The sequence below is a fragment of the Bos mutus genome, chromosome 23, assembly GCF_027580195.1.
Source record: "Bos mutus isolate GX-2022 chromosome 23, NWIPB_WYAK_1.1, whole genome shotgun sequence".
NCBI classification, from domain to species: Eukaryota; Metazoa; Chordata; class Mammalia; order Artiodactyla; family Bovidae; genus Bos; species Bos mutus.
This window is the reverse complement of record NC_091639.1, coordinates 12,724,871-12,743,061: the sequence shown is the minus strand read 5'-3', so window position 1 is coordinate 12,743,061 and position 18,191 is coordinate 12,724,871. Positions and strand designations below refer to the sequence as shown.

Here is an 18,191-nt window from a genome sequence, read left to right as displayed (position 1 = left end):
TCACTTGGAAAACGGGATTGCAGTTTTCCTCCAGATGCTCTCATTTCCTTCTCTGTTGCTCACAGGGACGAACTCTTTCGCCAAAGTCTGGCAAAACTGCGGGAGCAGCTGGTGAAAGCCAACACCCTGGTGAGAGAGGCAAACTTCTTAGCCGAGGAGATGAGCAAGCTCACCGACTACCAGGTGACTCTGCAGATCCCTGCTGCGAACCTCAGTGCCAACAGGAAGGTAAGAATGCTCTCAAAGAGGAGGAGGGCAAGAGGCACAGCAGTAGCTTCTGAGAGGTAGAACATCACCCTGACATCCGCAGAACATCTGTGAAGAGACCCTGACGTGAGCCGGAGGGTTTGTTCTTTTAAAGACCCCCTCTAGAAACCTCTTTGGGTATATATGATCAGAATATGAGAATCTGGAGGGCTGAAAGAGTTGCTAGTTTAAATGCTTTCTTTAACACATTGCAACTTGGGAATTCCCTGGTGGTCCAGTGGTTAGGACTCTGCACTTGCACTGCTGTGGTCCAGGGTCCACTCCCTAGTTGGGAAACTAAGATCCCACAAGCTACGCGCTGCAGCCAGAAATAAATAAGAAAACACTGAAACCAGAAATGGATATAACTAACTCCTCTTGCTTTTCTCTCTCATATAAATGCCTCCTGAAAATGGGGGATGTGTAAATATCTTATAATAGTACAATTCTGAGAGAGTGACAAGAAAGGAAAACTCCTATGATCCTTGTTTTATATACACAGAAGGATTCTTTGCAGCCACTTGGAAGTTTCCATCAGTAAACTTCAAGATTTTTTTCTTTAGGGAGAAACCTTGAAAAGTAATTTTTTCTCCATTCATTTTTCCCTCCGACAAGTGAGTGAGAAATGAGTCAGAGGGTATCTCATCGGCCTTCTTGCATTTCAGTCTTTTGACCAAGTAGTTCTCCTTTGCGAAATTTACTGTAAATCCATACTTACAGAAGTGTTTGTAAAGGTTTATGTGCTTTTGTACAAGGATGCTTATCATAGTTACCTTTGTAACAGCAAACATTTGAAACAGCCATGATGTTGGGCAGTAGACTAATTAGTCAAATGAGTGATACATCCCCATAACAGATCACTTTGTTGCTATTAAACATTATGTTTCTGAAGAATATTTAACCACACAAAAAGGTTAACTGTGGAGAAAGAATTGGGATGGGAAATTTGTATTTTTGCTTGGTTCTAAGTGTGATTAAAAATAAAACGTGCATGCACGGCCCTACAAAGAAGATTGAAAATAAACTAGAATATTCCGTATATGGTAGATTTCATCTTTCTTTGTATACATTATGTGTCTTTTTTAAACTTTCTACTTGGTGATAACGCACATTGCTTCAGCAGTCCAAAAACGTTATAACAAGATTTGCTGTGTTTGTTTTTTTGTTTTTGTTTTCCTATATTCTACAGAGAGGAGCCATAGTGAGTGAGCCAGCTATTCAAGTGAGGAGGAAAGGAAAGAGCACCCAAGTGTGGACCATTGAGAAGCTGGAGAATAAATTAATTGATATGAGAGACCTTTATCAAGAATGGAAGGAAAAGATTCCTGAGGTAAAAGGGACAAAATGTCAAGGCGTTTGGTTGCATTAAAAGGACAGAATATGAGTAACTTAACCATCAGAACTGGAGAAGGCAATGGCACCCCACTCCAGTACTCTTGCCTGGAAAATCCCATGGACGGAGGAGCCTTTAGGCTGCAGTCCATGGGGTCGCTAAGAGTCAGGCACGACTAAGCGACTTTACTTTCACCTTTCACTTTCATGCATTGGAGAAGGAAATGGCAACCCACTCCAGTGTTCTTGCCTGGAGAATCCCAGGGATGGGGGAACCTGGGGGGCTATAGTCCACGGGGTCACAGAGAGTCAGACACAACTGAGTGACTAACACACAGTTGTCAGAACACACACATGTGCATCACTGAATATCTGCAGTGATGCTGGGGACATTTATATTAGAAATGTAAAGTGAAAGTCAGTTGGATGCATCATAAAATATGTGATCCTCACACAGATAGGAACTACGTGAAGAGAACACCTAGCACCTTCTGCATCTTTAGTACATTTCAAGTGAAATGAAGTGGAACAAAGTGAATTTGTGCTGTTTTGTCGGTGGTGTTAAAAATCAGCTTAGATGGGCCAGCATGGGTTTTGTGTTCATCAGCATATGCTCATGCTGTCCTAGCGGTATTCATGGCTGGGTACATGCTAAGAATAATTTTAGAGAGCGTGGTCCATTGTTCGTACACTAGTAATGGAAAAAACGACTCAACGAAGGAAATGAAGAAGAGCTCAGGGAGTAGAACCATGCAGGGTAGGGTGTGCCAGGGAAGACGGGGAGGGTTGGGGTGGGGTGTGTGGTAGGTGGGGCTATAACTGATAGAAGGGCTTTCCAGCCTTTTCATCAGTTATCGCCCTAACAAGCCCCTCCCGTGTGCTAGTTTTGATTTATTTGTATGACATGATTCTGATTTTACTTTTAATCAATGTGGATAAATGCTTTCTTTTTGAAACATTTCAAAATAGCTAGTTTTAAATAGTATTAGATTGATGTTTTCTTTTCCTACTCACCCCCTACCCCCAATCCCCCAACCTGTCCTGCCACTCAGGCGAAGCGACTCTGCGGGAAACGAGGTGACCCTTTCTATGAAGCCCAAGAGAATCACAACCTGATTGGCGTGGCGAATGTGTTCCTGGAGTGTCTCTTCTGTGATGTGAAGCTTCAGTATGCAGTTCCTATCATCAGCCAGCAGGGGGAGGTAAGGACAAGCCAGGCTGGGAGAAAATGACTATGGCCCAAGTGAGGATTTTGTTGTTTTAACTCGATTTAAGTTATGTTCTTGATTTACATCCAGAAACTAGGGTGAAGCCTCAGGATCACGTTCTTTTTTCCCTACTAATATGAATAGGAACTATCAACATTAATTCATGGCTTTAAAAGATTATTAGAACATGTTTTTTGTTTGTGGTTCACAGGATTTTCTTTGTTTTAATCAAGTTAGAAATCTTTTGGAAACCAGATTCGGCTCTGTGCCCCCCATTGATTTCTCTTTTAATCTCTTACCTCCATAATACCCTTTAGCTCCTTCCTGGCCCCTAAGTGGTCTTTACAAAATATAAAAGTGAAAGTGAAAGTCACTCAGTCATGTCCAGCTCTTTGCGACCCCATGGACTGTATAGACTGCCAGGCTTCTCTGTCCATGGAATTCTCCAGACTAGAATACTGGAGTGGGTAGCTGTTCCCTTCTCCAGGGCATCTTCCCAACCCAGGGACTGAACCCAGGTCTCCTGCGTTGCAGGCAGATTCTTTACCATCTGAGCCACAAGGGAAGCCCTTATAAGATGTAACTTGAGGGGATTATTTTGAAATCTGAAATATTCAAAGCAAACAAGCTTAACCATCCCATTGTTACCACCTCTTAAAAAAAATGCCTCTTGTATATCAGTTATTTCATTATATTGGCCTTATGTCAGCCTGAAACATTTCAGAAAATGTTCAAGTTCAAACATTTTTTTTTATTACCCAGTTCATCAACGAATGTCTTCATTTTAAATTTAGTAGCATCAATATTTCATGATGCTACTAAATTTAAAAGTAATTTGTTCTTAAATAACATGCAAATTTGGAAATACTAAGTTGTTTTTCATGATTCTTTTTTTTAAGTTACATTTTTATTTTACTTTTAAAATTTATTTTTAATTGGAGGATAATTGTACAATATTGTATTGGTTTCTACCATACATCGACATGAATCAGCTTTAGGTAAACATATGTCCCCTCCCTCTTGAACCTTCCTCCCACCCCATCCCACCCCTCTAAGTTGTCACAGAGCACCAGTTTGAGCTCTCTGCATCATATAGCAAATTCCCTCTGACTATGTAGTTTACATATGGTTCATGGTGGTTCTTAGAGCAGGCTGAGTATAGGGCTCCACTCTGCCTGAAGTGAACCCAGAAAATAAACCCTAGGTTCCCAGCTGTGATGTGTAAATACATGTCTCATATTCCCACATGTGTAACCCCCTCTGTGAACACTATGGTGTGGGAGACTAGTGAGCTAACTTACTTTTTCCCATGTTAAAAATGGGCACAACTCCAATTTCAAAGAGACCTAGTAGCTGAGTCCCTAGTCAGGGTTACTTAAGCTAGCTAGGGTCCATGGTGGGCTTTGAGTGTTCCATTGATACCCCTAAAATTTTACTAAAAATGTATTAGGTTCTCAAAAAACATTAGGAGTAAAAAGCTTAAGAAGTACCATCTTCTAACTGATTTCTCATATTTCCTTTATTCCCTTTCTCGTATTCCTTCCTCCACATTTGTCTCACATGTCAAATGCCATCAACTAATTTCTCACAGGGCCTGGGTGCCAGGGCCGGTGGCTCTGCAGAAGGTGCTCTGAGCTATCTTTGAGAATGAGCCTCACTGTTTAAGATGACAGCAGCACCCCCAGCGCGTGTATCCCTTTCACAACTTGTCGTTACAGCCTTAAAGTGCGGTATCCAAGATAAACCTGATTGATTACCACCCTCCAAGTCTGCGAAGGTCGGGGTCATTCCTCCTGTTAATTTCAGTTCTGTGCTACAAGTTACAGGAGAGACGCTGCTAAACTCTCAATGATGCAGAGAACCACTAAGATATTCTGGAGACTTCAAACCCCACCCACCCACCCTTTTGTTTAGAAAAACCATCTTAAAGGAACTGTTTCCTTATAACTTAGTGGCTTTGTAATTGTCCTCCCTCCTGGAGTAGGTCTCACCCCTGACCCTGCTTCTGGCCACCGTGTGAGGTCTGTTCACATTCTCTGCTCCCAAGAGAATAGAGGCTGTATGAGCCCAGTGGCCTGACTGTTTGGTTTGCTGTTGTAAACGCAGTGCTTAGTCCTTCCCTGGCATCCTAGTCACTTCTCCGTAAATATTTGTCGAGTGGATACATTCATCTTGTGACAACCCACACATATCTCTGTTAGAGCAGTTAATCTATACTGTTGTTCCTGGGTTTTTAATTTGCTGTCTCCTCTTTTGACTGTGAACATCCAGATAGCAGAGCCTGTGTCTTTATCTTGGTGTTCCCCACGATGCCAGGTGTTTGATCAGATGAGTATGTGAATGAATATGAATGATATGAATAAATAATAATATGAATGAATATGAATAAGGGAAATAGATGACACCAAGTAGCATGTGTTGGCTGCCTTTGTGCTGTTCATGAACTGTCCTGTAGAAGAAGGGTAAGAATGAAGATGATTCCAGGAGGCAGATTTCGCTCCAAGAAAGCCCGGTGATTACAGAGCAGGTGATGGAGTGGACTAGCTCTGGAAGTTTCCTGTTGCTGGAGGCGGCCTGGTAGTCCCAGTGGAGCTGCTCACTTGGGTTATGGTTGCACGCTTTCCGTCTCAGGTTGGTTTTGTCCACAGGCTGCCTTTTAACCCCACGGTGCTCTGGCTCCTTGGCCCAGGTTGCAGGGCGTCTCCGTGGAAGTGATGCGAGTGACAGGCGCTGTCCCGGAGCGCATGGCGGAGGACGACTCCTCGGAGAACTCCAGTGAAAGCGGGAGTCTTGAAGTCGTAGACAGCACCGGGGAAATCATTCACCGAGTTAAGAAGCTGACATGCCGGGTAAGAGGGCGGGGCTGCGGAGGCTCGGATGAGTGACCTTTTCCATTCAAAACAATTTGATGGAACATCTTGGGCATTTTTCATATAACGTGAGTGAGTGAGTGAATGAAAATCGCTCGGTCGTGTCCGACTCTTTGCGACCCATGGACTATACAGCCCATGGCATTCTCTAGGCCAGAATCCTGGAATGGGTAGCCTTTCCCTTCTTCAGGGGATCTTCCCAACCTAGGAATTGAACCCAGGTCTCCCACATTGCAGGCGGATTCTTTACCAGCTGAGCCACCAGGGAAGCCTGGAAATACTGGAGTGGGTAGCCTATCCCTTCTCCAGCGGATCTTCCTGACCCAGGAATCGAACCGGGGCCTCCTGCATTGCAGGCAGATTCTTTCCCAACTGAGCTATGAGGGAAGCCCCTGCATAAAACATGGCACAAGTTAAACTTTCTGACAGCAAACATGGTGATGGATAGTACTTTTTCCAGAAGTACAGCACACTTTATGATGGCAGTTGTGTGAAGTTTTGAAAGTTTCTATGTATGTGAGCTGCAAGGAGTGTATATTGTTTAGTGAATCATGCTTTTCTAGTAAAGGTTGCAGCTGTATCTGAAACTCGGTCATTAGGAAAGTTTGAGAACGATGTGTGCATTTGTCGCTGTGCTCATATACTGTAGTTACAAAACTGTGGTACAGATTTCATTACAGATGCTCTTGTATGCATGTGTACTCAGTCATGTCCGACTCTTTTCGACCCCATGGACTGTGGCCCATCAGGCTCCTCTGTCCATGGAATCTCCCAGGCAAGAATATTTCAGATGTCAAATGGATGCCTGATTTATTTCATCCCTGTGAAAAGCATGCATAGTTTGTTCTCTTTATGTGAGTTATATTTGTGGTTGGTTTGTTTTTTCCTCTTCAGGTAAAAATTAAAGAAGCAACTGGGCTGCCCTTAAACCTCTCAAATTTCGTCTTCTGTCAATACACGTTCTGGGACCAGTGTGAGCCCACGGTGGCCGCCCCTGTCGTGGATCCTGAGGTGCCTTCCCCACAGTCCAAGGACGCCCAGTACACCGTGACCTTCTCCCACTGTCAGGTACAAATGCCATTCCAAAATGAACTACTTGGGAGGCTGCCGGCTGGGACTCAGTTCAGAAGTCTACTTGTAACTTAGAGGTTTTCCCCATTATGAAACATAACACATTTATTAGGCTTTTTAACCTCCAAGTGTACTTTATTTTTTACATACAGTTCCACTATATATATTACAATTATATTCCATGGGCAATTTGTAATAGATTCTCGAGATTACTTTTTTTTCAAATTTGTGTCCGTTTTTTCTGGTTCTACACTTAGAAAACACATCCATATCACCACTTGTAAAATTTCTCATATGTAAAGTCTATTAAGTCATTATTTTTCGTGTGTGCCTTTTTTAGTATATTTATTTAATTGAAGGATAATTGCTTTACAGAATTTTGTAGTTTTCTGTCACACCTCAGCAGGAATCAACCACAGGTGTACATATGTCCCCTCCCTCTTGAACTTCGCTCCCATCTCCCTCCCCATCCCACCCCTCTAGGTTGATACAGAGCCCCTGTTTGAGTACCCTGAGACCTACAGCAATTCCTACTCTCTATTTTACATATGGTAGTGTAAGTTTCCATGTTACTCTACCCATATGTTTCACCCTCTTCTCCCCTCTCCCGTGTCCATAAGTCTGTTCTCTATGTCTGTTTCTCCATTGCTGCCCTGTAAATAAATTCATCAGTTGTCAAGTCATTATTTTTATGAAAACAAGTAGCCCACTTTTTTTAAGCTGTGTTTACCAAGTCTATTTGTTAATTCTTTATTAATCTTTTGTTGTTGTTTTCTGAATATTCTTTTAAATATTCCTCATATTTCTTTACAGGCAAAAAGTTGCTCCTTTAGAAGGGTGAAACCTGGATTTAAGATACATCCTAGTTAAAAACTGGCTTAATAAGTACTAGTATCAGAGGCCTTGGACTCACTATGTGACCTGGAGTTTTTTTTCACCCCTAAAATGTGCAGTTTGTCCTAATTGGTCATTAAATTTATTTTCATTTTAAAATTCTGGCTCTATCTTCAAATATTCCAATCCCAAAGAAAGGCAAATGCCAAAGAATGTTCAAACTACCACACAATTGCACTCATCTCATATTCTAGCAAAGTAATGCTCAAAATTCTCCAAGCTAGGCTTCAACAGTACCTGAACAGAGAACTTCCAGATGTTCAAGCTGGCTTTAGAAAAGGCAGAGGAGCCAGAGATCAAATTGCCAACATCCGCTGGATCATAGAAAAAGCAAGAGAATTCCAGAAAAACATCTGTTTTATTGACTATGCCAAAGCCTTGACTGTGTGGATCACAACAAATTGTGGAAAATTCCTCCAGAGACGGGAATACCAGACCACCTGACCTGCCTCCTGAGAAATCTGTATGCAGGTCAAGAAATAACAGTTAGAACCAGAAATGAAACAACGGACTGGTTCCAAATTGGGAAAGGAGTACCTCAAGGCTGTATATTGTCACCCTGCTTATTTAACTTATATGGAGAGTACATCATGTGAAATGCTGGGCTGGATGAAACACAAGCTAGAATCAAGATTGCTGGGAGAAATACAATAATCTCAGACATGCAAATGACACCACCCTTATGGCAGAAAGCAAAGAGGAACTCCTCTTGAAAGTGAAAGAGGAGAGTGAAAAAGCTGGCTTAAAACTCAACAATCAAAAAACGAAGATCATGGCTTCTGGTCCCATCACTTCATGGCAAATAGATGCGGAAACAATGGAAACAGTGACAGACTTTATTTTCTTGGGCTCCAAAATCACTGCAGATGGTGACTGCAGCCTTGAAATTAAAAGATATTTGCTCCTTGGGAGAAAAGCTATGACCAACCTAGATAGGATATTAAAAATCAGAGACATTACTTTGCTGACAAAGGCCCATCTAGTTAAGCTATGGTTTTTCCAGTAGTCATGTATGAATGTGAGAGTTGGACCATAAAGCTGAGTGACGAAAAATTGATACTTTTGAACTGTGGTGTTGGAGAAGACTCTTGAGAGTCCCTTGGACTGTAGGGAGATCAAACCAGTCAATCCTGAAGGAAATCAGTCCTGAATATTCATTGGAAGGACTGATGCTGAAGCTCCAATACTTTGGCTAACTGATGGGAAGATCTGACTCATTAGAAAAGACCTTGATGCTGGGAAGATTGAAGGCAGGAGGAGAAGGGGACAACAGAGGATGAGATGGTTGGATGGCATCAGCAACTTGATGGACATGAGTTTGAGTCAGCTCTGGGAGTTGGTGGACAGGGAAGCCTGGCATGCTGCAGTCCATGGGGTTGCAAAGAGTCATACAAGACTGAGCGACTGAACTGAACTGGTCTCCAAATAAAATAAAAAGTTAGGTAGTATAATGTTAAACCAATTCAGCACAGCACAGCCCTTCCGTTTCCTTCCCTTTCCTGCTAATGGGAAGGAAATGAAAGTGGTTCCTTGCCTGCTGCTTTGTTCTGGGTGATTTGCTCTACTGCTCCGTCCATTCAGTGTCTATCTCTTCACTCATCTCTTTGTGAAAAATTGGAGTGGGTGGGGCCTCCCTGGTGGCTCAGTGGTAAAGAACCCACCTGCCAGTGTAGGAGACATGGGTTCAATCCCTGAGCCAGGAAGATCCCACATGCCGAGGAGCAACTAAGCCAGTGCGCCAGAACTACTGAGCCTGTGTTCCGGAATGTGGGAGCCACAACTACAGAAGCTTGTGCACTCTAGAACCTGTGCTCTACAGCAAGAAAAGCCACCACAGTGAGAAGCCCGAGCGCTGACATAAATAAACAAACATTTCTTGAAAAGTTGGAGTGGGAGCGTTTAAGAGCAAGAGTGCAGATTGGTGGAGATAATCATATAAGATTTAATTCTGTTTTTAGTCTCCTAAGCCATAGCAAGGAACAATCATAAATTCCTCTTTTTTTTTTGCTGTGCTGATTGGTCTGTTCCAGCTGAAAGTCGGAGTGGTCTGGGGAAAAGAGACCGAACCACAAGGAAGGGAGGATAGGTTCAGCTCTGCAACAGCAAGCCGTGTAATATGGGGCGGCTACTTTCCTCAGTGTCCTCTTGTATTAAAGAAAGGAACTCAATTCAGTTATCTCGGGTATCCCTTCCCATCTAATATGCTGGTTTCTTTGCCATTTTCTGTCCAGCAGCAGCAGTGATGGGTTTAAGGTTGGGATCAAGCTTACATACTCTAAAGTGAAAGGTAACAAGGAAATTTCACAGATTCCTTTCTGCATAATTCCTGTCCTGTTCCCTTTCCCTACTTATCCCAGGATTACGTGGTCAACGTAACGGAAGAATTCCTGGAGTTCATTTCAGATGGAGCACTGGCCATCGAAGTGTGGGGCCACCGGTGTACCGGGAACGGCAGCTCCATCTGGGAAGTCGATTCCCTTCATGCTAAGACGAGAACGCTGCATGACAGGTGTGTGCTTGGCTGAGGGCTTCAGGCGCGGGGTCAAGGCTTGCGCTTGGACAGCGGTTGAGAATTAGGACTCTGTGAGCCTATTTCCTGCTTTGTGAAATGGGAATAATGAAAGGAACTACCAGGTTTTGGGAAAATTCAACAGGCAAAGGAACATCATTTCAACGAGGCTGAAACATCTGGGTACCTACTTGGGAAAAAACAACCTTGATCTTAATTCACATGATTCCACAAAACTTAATTGGAGATGGAGCACGACTTTAAATGTAAAAGATAAAACTATATAGCTTATAGAAGAAAACAGGAGGGTATCTTCTTTTAAAGTTGATTCTTTGCCTCTCCCATGACCCAGCAATCTTCCTTCTAGGTATTTACCCAAGAAAAATGAAAATGTAAGTCCATAAGCAGCCTGGTACATAAATGTTTATGGCAGTTCTGTTCATAATGTCCCCCAAACTGTAAACAACCTAGATGTCCTTCAGTGTGAGAATGATGAACTGTGTTAGTAGTTGCACAATAGAATATTACTCAACAAAAAAAAGGAAAAGGACTGTGTCCCACTCTTACCCATTTGGACGAATTTCACAAACATTGTACTGAATCAGAGAAGCCAGAGCTAGAGGAGCACACTACTGCATGATTCCATTTATATGAAGTTCTTGAGCAGATAAAACGAATCTGAGGTTATACAGCTACTGCGAATGGTGTGGGAATTGAGTGGGAAGGGGCCTGAGCAAGCCTGCCGTGGTCATGGCCAGACAAGGGGCACAGATGCGTGCATTTGTCACGACTCATCCAGCTCTACACTTGAGAGCTAGACAGTTCACTGTGTCATACCTCAATCAAATAAAAAGAACCTATACCATACGAGGTTGTTCTGAGAGCTAAATAGGAAAATAACCTGTGATACACATAGCTCAGTGCCTTACACATAATAAATGCTCAGTGACTAGGGGCTTCTTCCTATTGCTAATAATGTCTTTGGTTAATAATGTCATGGATGTGACTTTCCTGAGGCTCCGGTGGTTAAGAATCCATCTTCCAGTGCAGAGGATATGGATTCAATCCAGAGTCGGGGAAGTAAGACTCCACCATGTTGAGAGGCAACTAAGCCCATGAGCCACAAGTAGAGACTCTGTGCAACTACTGAGCCCAGGTGCTGCAACTAAGGAGCTTCCCAGGTGGTGCCCTGCTAAAGAATTCAGCTGCCAATGCAGCAGGTGCAGGTTTGATCCCTGGGTCAGGAAGATCCCCTGGAAGAGGAAATGGCAACATACTCCAGTATTCTTGCCAGGATCATCCCATGGGCAGAGGAGACTGGCAGCCAATACAATCCACGGGGTTGCAAAGAGTTGGACGCAACTGAGCACACACGCATGCTGCAGCTAAGACCCAACAAAGTCAAATAAATAAGAATAAATAAATGTTAAAAGAATAATGACTTGGTTGTTTGCTGGGACGTGTTTCTGCAGGTGGAATGAAGTTACTCGCAGAATAGAGATGTGGATCTCCATCCTGGAGCTGAACGAGCTGGGGGAGTACGCCGCCGTGGAGCTTCACCAGGCCAAGGACGTCAACACAGGCGGCGTCCTTCAGCTCAGACAGGTACTCGGTCTGCCTCAGCTTGCTTCATGCTTTCTCCCTGTCCCCTTCTCACAGTTTCTGGAGCGCTCTAGTTCTTTGCCTGTCTGTTCCCTCATTCTTCCCCCTTTCCTTTATCCTCTTCGCCTGTCCCTCCCGGTTCCCATTCCTGGCACCCATTTCCACATCCTACCCCCGCCTCTGCAGGGTCATTCCCGGAGAGTCCAAGTCACAGTGAAGCCTGTCCAGCATTCCGGGACACTGCCGCTCATGGTTGAAGCCATCTTGTCCATCTCCATCGGCTGCATCACTGCCAGGTCAACCAAGCTCCAGAGAGGGCTGGACAGTTACCAGGTGAGACCAACAGGTTTGAAGCAGAGTTTAACAAAGATTGGTTAATACAGAACTAAGGTAGTCTTCTTTAGGAATATAACCAAGCTCTTTGTATCTGTAACCATGTATCTGTCCCACCCCCACCCCATTCATATGTCCATCCGTTGCCTTTTTACTAGGTTTAAAATACCATATTGGCTTAGTGCTGCGTAGTAATAATTTTATTTATAAAAACACATTGACGCTATTGTGCTTGTTTATTTTAGGCAGGTTTTATTTTACATCAGGCCCAAATTATGTTGGGTATGTGACATTGCTGGCTTTGGCCTGATTCCACTTTTATTAATATAAAATTGCCCCCAGATGCTGTCATAATTAACAAGCTCTCTGAAAGCTTTCCTTTTTTTTAAATTGAAAGTTGTCCTCATGATCGTTTATGTTCATTAAATCTCCTTTTGCTAAATCTTGTTTTTTTTTTTTTAATTAAAAGGTGGAACCATCTAAGAGTTCATCACATTTGCCAATCACAATAAACTTTGAGATCAGGGACTTGTCCCCAGGGGCCTGAAAGAACTCACGTGCTTCACTGAGTCCCTGGCTTGCTATCAATTATAATTAGAGAAAAGCTTCCCCGATGGCTCAGTGGTAAAGAATCCACCTGCCAATGCAGAAGACCCAGGTTCCATCCCTGGTTGGGGAAGATCCCCTGGAGAAGGAAATGGCAATCCACTCCAGTATTCTTGCCTAGAGAATTCCACGGACAGAGGAGCCTGGCAGGCTGCAGTCCATGGGGTCGTAAAGTCAGACACGACTTAGCAACTCAACAACAGCAACTTAGAGACTTGGAAGAATCAGATCGTTGAATCCTGGTTCCCTCACTGCCACAGGTGAAGGCAACATGCTCCGTGTCATGATGGGGAGAAAAAGTTTCTCTATAGAGTCTGGGCAGAAGCCCAGACTATCCTGAGAATGATTCATCTTCCTGCAGTTTCCTTTTGGCTTCTTCCTGAAAGCTAAAAAGGACACTGACTTGGACTGTTCGGCCAAAAGGAAGGCACAACTTTGTGAGTTGTGAGTTTCACCCCAGGCCAAAACTGCCTCAGACTCAAAGCCTGGGAAGAGTGTAAATGGAGCTGTGAGGCTGGAGTCTATTGTTTCTGGGAGGCTTCTCAACCAGACTTTTCCCTGTGTGTGGAGTAGATGTTATTAATAGGCTCTCCCTCACTTGGCCATTAACTTTGAGGGCAGCTACAGGGCCTGGTAGAAAGAGCTCAGACTTGGAGTGAGGATACCTAGTTTTGTTTGATTTAACTGAGTCATTTAAACTTTGAGTTCTGGGACTTCCCTGGTGGTTGACTGGTTAAGAATCTGCCTTACAACGCAGGGGACACGGGTTTTGGTCCCTGGTCGGTGAACCAAGATCCCACATGCCTTCGTTCTGCAACGGAAGATCCCATATGATGCAACCAAGATCCCACGTACTACAACTAAGACCCAATGCGGCCGAATAGATAAATATTAAAAATATATATATATATTTTTTTTTTTTTTGAGTTCCCTTTTCTTTTCCTCCAAAACTATGATAATTCTCTGAGGTCCCTTTCTGCCATAAGATTTTGTGGCTTAATGAATCTCTGATCGTAGATAAAACCTTGAATCTGTGTGTCCTGAACCATGACTCCAGACATGGATCATTAACTGATGGATATCGTTAACTGATTGATTATTCTCATTTGAGGAACACTGTGAGAGTGAGAGTCGCTCGGTCGTGTCTGACTCTGCGACCCCATGGACTATACGGTCCATGGAATTCTCCAGGCCAGAATACTGGAGTGGGTAGCCTTCCCCTTCTCCAGGGGATCTTCCCAACCCAGGGATCAAACCCAGGTCTCCCGAATTGCAGGCGGATTCTTTACTAGCTGAGCCACAAGGGGAGCCCAAAGGGACACTATAAGGGTTGATTATTTGCACTTTTTAGAGCAGCTATACCCCTTGAGTTAAAACCTCAAAGAATATAGTACCTGCCATGCAAATTTAAGCCGTGACAGTTTTAAAGCTTTTGTTTTTCTTTGCACCATGCTTCAAGTCATGTCCAGTACTGTTTTTGTTGGTGGAATAAGACATTAGAATTATTTTGATGTGATAGCTGGAGCCAGTCCAGAAAAAGCTGATTTCACAATAGTTCTACATCATGAAAGCTCAAGCTGGTTTTCAGCGAATAAAAGTATCTCCTTGGTCTAAGAAATAATGATAAATTAGGGCTGTTTGTACTTTATTCATTAGTATGGGGAATTAATTCGAGGAAAATTATTTCAGTATTGGCTTGCATTTAATAAGTTAGTTATCCAAATGAAAATGATGGTTACTAAACTAAAGCTGAAGTTTATTTTAAAGTCTACACAGAGAATAATTTTAACAGTATTTTTTAAAGCACTTTTGAAAAGCAGTATATTTTGAAGTATACTTCAATATGAAAACAGTGTAATCATATTTTTTAAAGTGCTTGGAAAAAATAGTCTTTTATATGACCAGGCCACTCCACTTCCTTTTTAACATTAACCCTCTAATAACCCCAGAAAAATGAAAGAAGGATGTTTCATTTTAAGTAGAACCTGCTTCCATAGAGATGGATATTCTCTACAAATGGGGATTTCTTTATTTTTGTTTCTTTCTCTATTTTTTGGCCTCGTAGCTTCTGGGATGTTAGTTCCCTGACCCAAGATCAAACCCAGGCCCTCAGCAGTGAGAGCCCAAGAGTCCCAACCACTGAACCACCAGCGAATTCCTTTTCTCTCCTTATTCTTGTTTCTAAGGAAAATCGTCTCAACTAAAACCCTTTTATTTTCAACACAATCATTTTGTTTGGCAAATGTTTTTGCCAAAAATGCTTATTTTATGTAGTTATTGTAAAGTGTTGTCATGGGTCTAGACAGTTTTGGTTTTTCTCACCTGACTGATACATGAATACTGGTCTGTCCTACAGTGGTGGATGATAGAGCTGTGTATCCAAAATCGTGGGCTGTGCTCTTACCATGAGTGAGTAACAGTTGCTCACTCCTGTCCAACTCTTTGCGACCCCGTGGACTGTAGCCTGCCAGGCTCCTCTGTCCATGGAATTCTCCAGACAAGAACACTGGAGTGGGTTGCCATTTCCTTCTCCAGGGGATCTTCCCCACCTGGGATCCAACCTGGGTCTCCTGCATTGCAGGCAGATTCTTTATACCATCTGAGCCACCAGGGTAGCCCCACGTAGTCATAAACTCTTACTGTAGCAGTTTAGTATACAGAATCTCTCCAGTCTTCCCTTGGTATCCAGGGGCATTGATTCCAGAACCCTGCTTTGGATATGAGAGTCCGAGAATGCTCAAGTCTCTTACATAAAATGGCCCGGTACATTCCGCCCTCTGTATGAGGAAACTTCTGTGGTTGGTTGAATCTACGGATGGGGGACTTGTGGATACAGAGCACTGACTGTACGTGGAGTCTTAGCTTCCCAGTGGTTTTTCCCCTGGGATCATGTCACAGTAACTGAGGTGTGGTGCCAGGTCAAGGGCACAGACCTGGCCTCAGTCCTGACCCCTGCCACTCTCCGTGTGAGCCTTGGGTTCAATCATTTCATCCTTCAGGCCTCAGCTGCCTCATAGCTAAAACCAAGAGACTGAGCAAGAAACTCTCCAAAGTCCTTTCTAACTTTGCCCACTCTAAATCTCAATTGACAGCTCACCCAGAAACTAATAGCAACTTTGCATAACAGTGGGGTAAGTCTTGACCCAGTGGGGTTGGTTCCTCTCCCCAGCTAAGAGAATCTAAGACAGTTCCTATTTTTAAATGACTGCTTTCTCGATGAAAGAAAAAAAAGTAGAATCTTAAATTCGCTAAGTTAACTATAGGCAAGTGAATGAAATCCAGTTTTTGAGATTCAGTTCAATGTTTATTATGCCGATGCTGTTCGTGTGTGCTGTCCTTTGTAATGTGTGTGTTAACCTTAGAGACCTGTTTTCCTTGTGTGCTGTTTGAGAACCAAAATGCATGTCCTTTGTGTTTATTTTTTTCCTACCAGAGAGATGATGAGGATGGTGATGATATGGATAGTTATCAGGTATTACTGTTGCTGTCAATCCTGTGGCATGGGGCACAGCTGCTGCTAATTGCCAGCATCCGCAAAGCCGAGGGCAGGGAGGAGGAAGGGCCGTAGAGCAAGAATATGCCATTTTTACTCGCTTTTGATTTGCTTTCAGCGTAATCAGGGACACAATCCTGTTTCTACAGATTTCCCCATCAGTTCAAAATGTATCTGCAGATAGTTCGTTTTGCCATGCCATCTCGAACTGCTAGCTTGTAAAGCCTTTCTAAACAAGACCACAATCGCTGTATTAAATTGATCTTAAGAACTGTAGTTATCCATCCATAATCTTTAAATAGACCTGTTTCCTATGTGAACCTGCAGTTAGCATCTTACATCCGAGCGAGTTACACTGTTCTAACATGCGATTTGATTTTTAAAGATTTTTGCCAGACAGAAAAACTGGAGACATTTTAAGCACATGGTTTTGTTTAGCCAGTTTTCTTCTTTCTGTAAAGCCAAACTTAGTTATTCATAACCTGGAGAACTTAACTCTCAGCCTTAACTCTTTCTGGAAATCTAGAGGAAAAAGTGCACAGGTGAAGTAGCGCTGACCATCCTGCAGTCAGTGGAATGTGGGATTACAGTAATGGTCAAGGTGACGAACCAAGATGAAGCTTTCTGGGTTGGTTCCCAGTCTCTGTACTGATTCTCTACATAAATGTCAAGAGCATGTTTTCTGGTGTGCCTTCCTCTAAGTAAAGTGTGGATCCGTCATAGGGGACACCTCAGAAGTCCTCAGGTGTCTGCTCTTAATGGACCATCTTATGGGTTAGACTGGAATTAGGCAGTCAAAGCCTTCTGAATAGGGTTGGTAGGTGTCTTTCCTGCCTCGTAGCTTTACTGAGAAAGAAAACAAACAAGTAAAAACAAATCTTAGGGTAAATACCAGTCTCCCCTTGAATCTAGCAACGCCATTAACTAACGTCCCGTGGCTGGCTGTGCACTTCCTGCCCTGTGGTTCACAGTCAGGTCCAGCATCCGCTTCCGGGATTTCTCAGCATGGCTGACTGCATGTTGGCTTTTTGCATGGGGCGTTTTTGGTTAGCCTCATGGTAGCAGGTAGAGGTAAGATCTTTGCAGCAAGTGCGAGAGGTTCTCCGCTGATCTATTCTCTGCCTTTCAGAAAATACATGTTACCCAAGCCATTGAGCTATGAATGGTGAAAATGTGATTCTCCATTTGCTGTTTTGAAACTGGGGGTCTGTTTCTGGTGCCCTTCCTCTTAGAATCACAAACCTCTTCAAACAAACAGCTACAACTTAAATACATAGATGCACATATTGTATAACAGCTGGTATAGTTGGAGCTTCTCTTGCTTTTAAGTATAATTATCCTTTCGGAAGTCCAGGGGCTCTGATTTTCTGAAAATCAGGATCCTCAATCAGCATGCAGGGTTCCTAAGGCTTCTGTGCTTTCTTGCATATTAATCACACGGCAACGTTTAATGGCCTTTCCTAATGAAAAGATTCCTAATCAATTGAAACACCTTTTGTTAAAAAAAAAAGAAAGAGTTATCTGTGCACTTTACAGGAAAATGTTTTCCCTTCCTGATGCCAGGAAGAAGACTTAAACTGCGTGAGAGAGAGGTGGTCGGATGCCCTCATTAAACGGCGAGAATACCTAGACGAACAGATTAAAAAAGTCAGCAACAAAAAAGGTACATGAGATGTAACTCTTGGCTGGGAGTTGCCTTTCCATTGGATAGTGGGGGTAGGCTGTTTTCCTCCCTTAGCTACACAACAGTATCTCAGATTTTTGACCCTGTTACAATTATAGATATTAGTGAATTGTTGTTGTGCAAGGTTGGTTTAAACAGGCCTTAAATTTGAAAGTAGTAAGTTTCATTACTTGAGTGGACTATGACATTAAATGTTAAATTCAGTTTTCATTTTGATGAATGCAAATGCCATCAATATCAACATGTCCATATGAGATATTCCAGGCCCAGATCCTAGAACTGCAGTGAAAGGGTCACTTTTGAACCCACGACACATGGCAGGTGGGCCTCGGCTACCACTGGT

At 43.0% G+C, this 18,191-nt stretch overlaps 1 protein-coding gene across 1 annotated transcript in view; it reads left to right on the top strand.

Moving 5' to 3' along the window:
- KIF13A (kinesin family member 13A) overlaps positions 1-18,191 on the top strand; it is a 203,751-nt gene that overhangs the window by 159,251 nt on the left and 26,309 nt on the right. Inside the window, 11 exon segments of the mRNA XM_070361021.1 lie at positions 66-228; positions 1,436-1,576; positions 2,631-2,780; positions 5,476-5,489; positions 5,491-5,635; positions 6,551-6,724; positions 9,979-10,130; positions 11,603-11,735; positions 11,919-12,065; positions 16,105-16,143; positions 17,728-17,827. Of these exon segments, the coding sequence (XP_070217122.1) occupies positions 66-228; positions 1,436-1,576; positions 2,631-2,780; positions 5,476-5,489; positions 5,491-5,635; positions 6,551-6,724; positions 9,979-10,130; positions 11,603-11,735; positions 11,919-12,065; positions 16,105-16,143; positions 17,728-17,827 (1,358 nt within the window).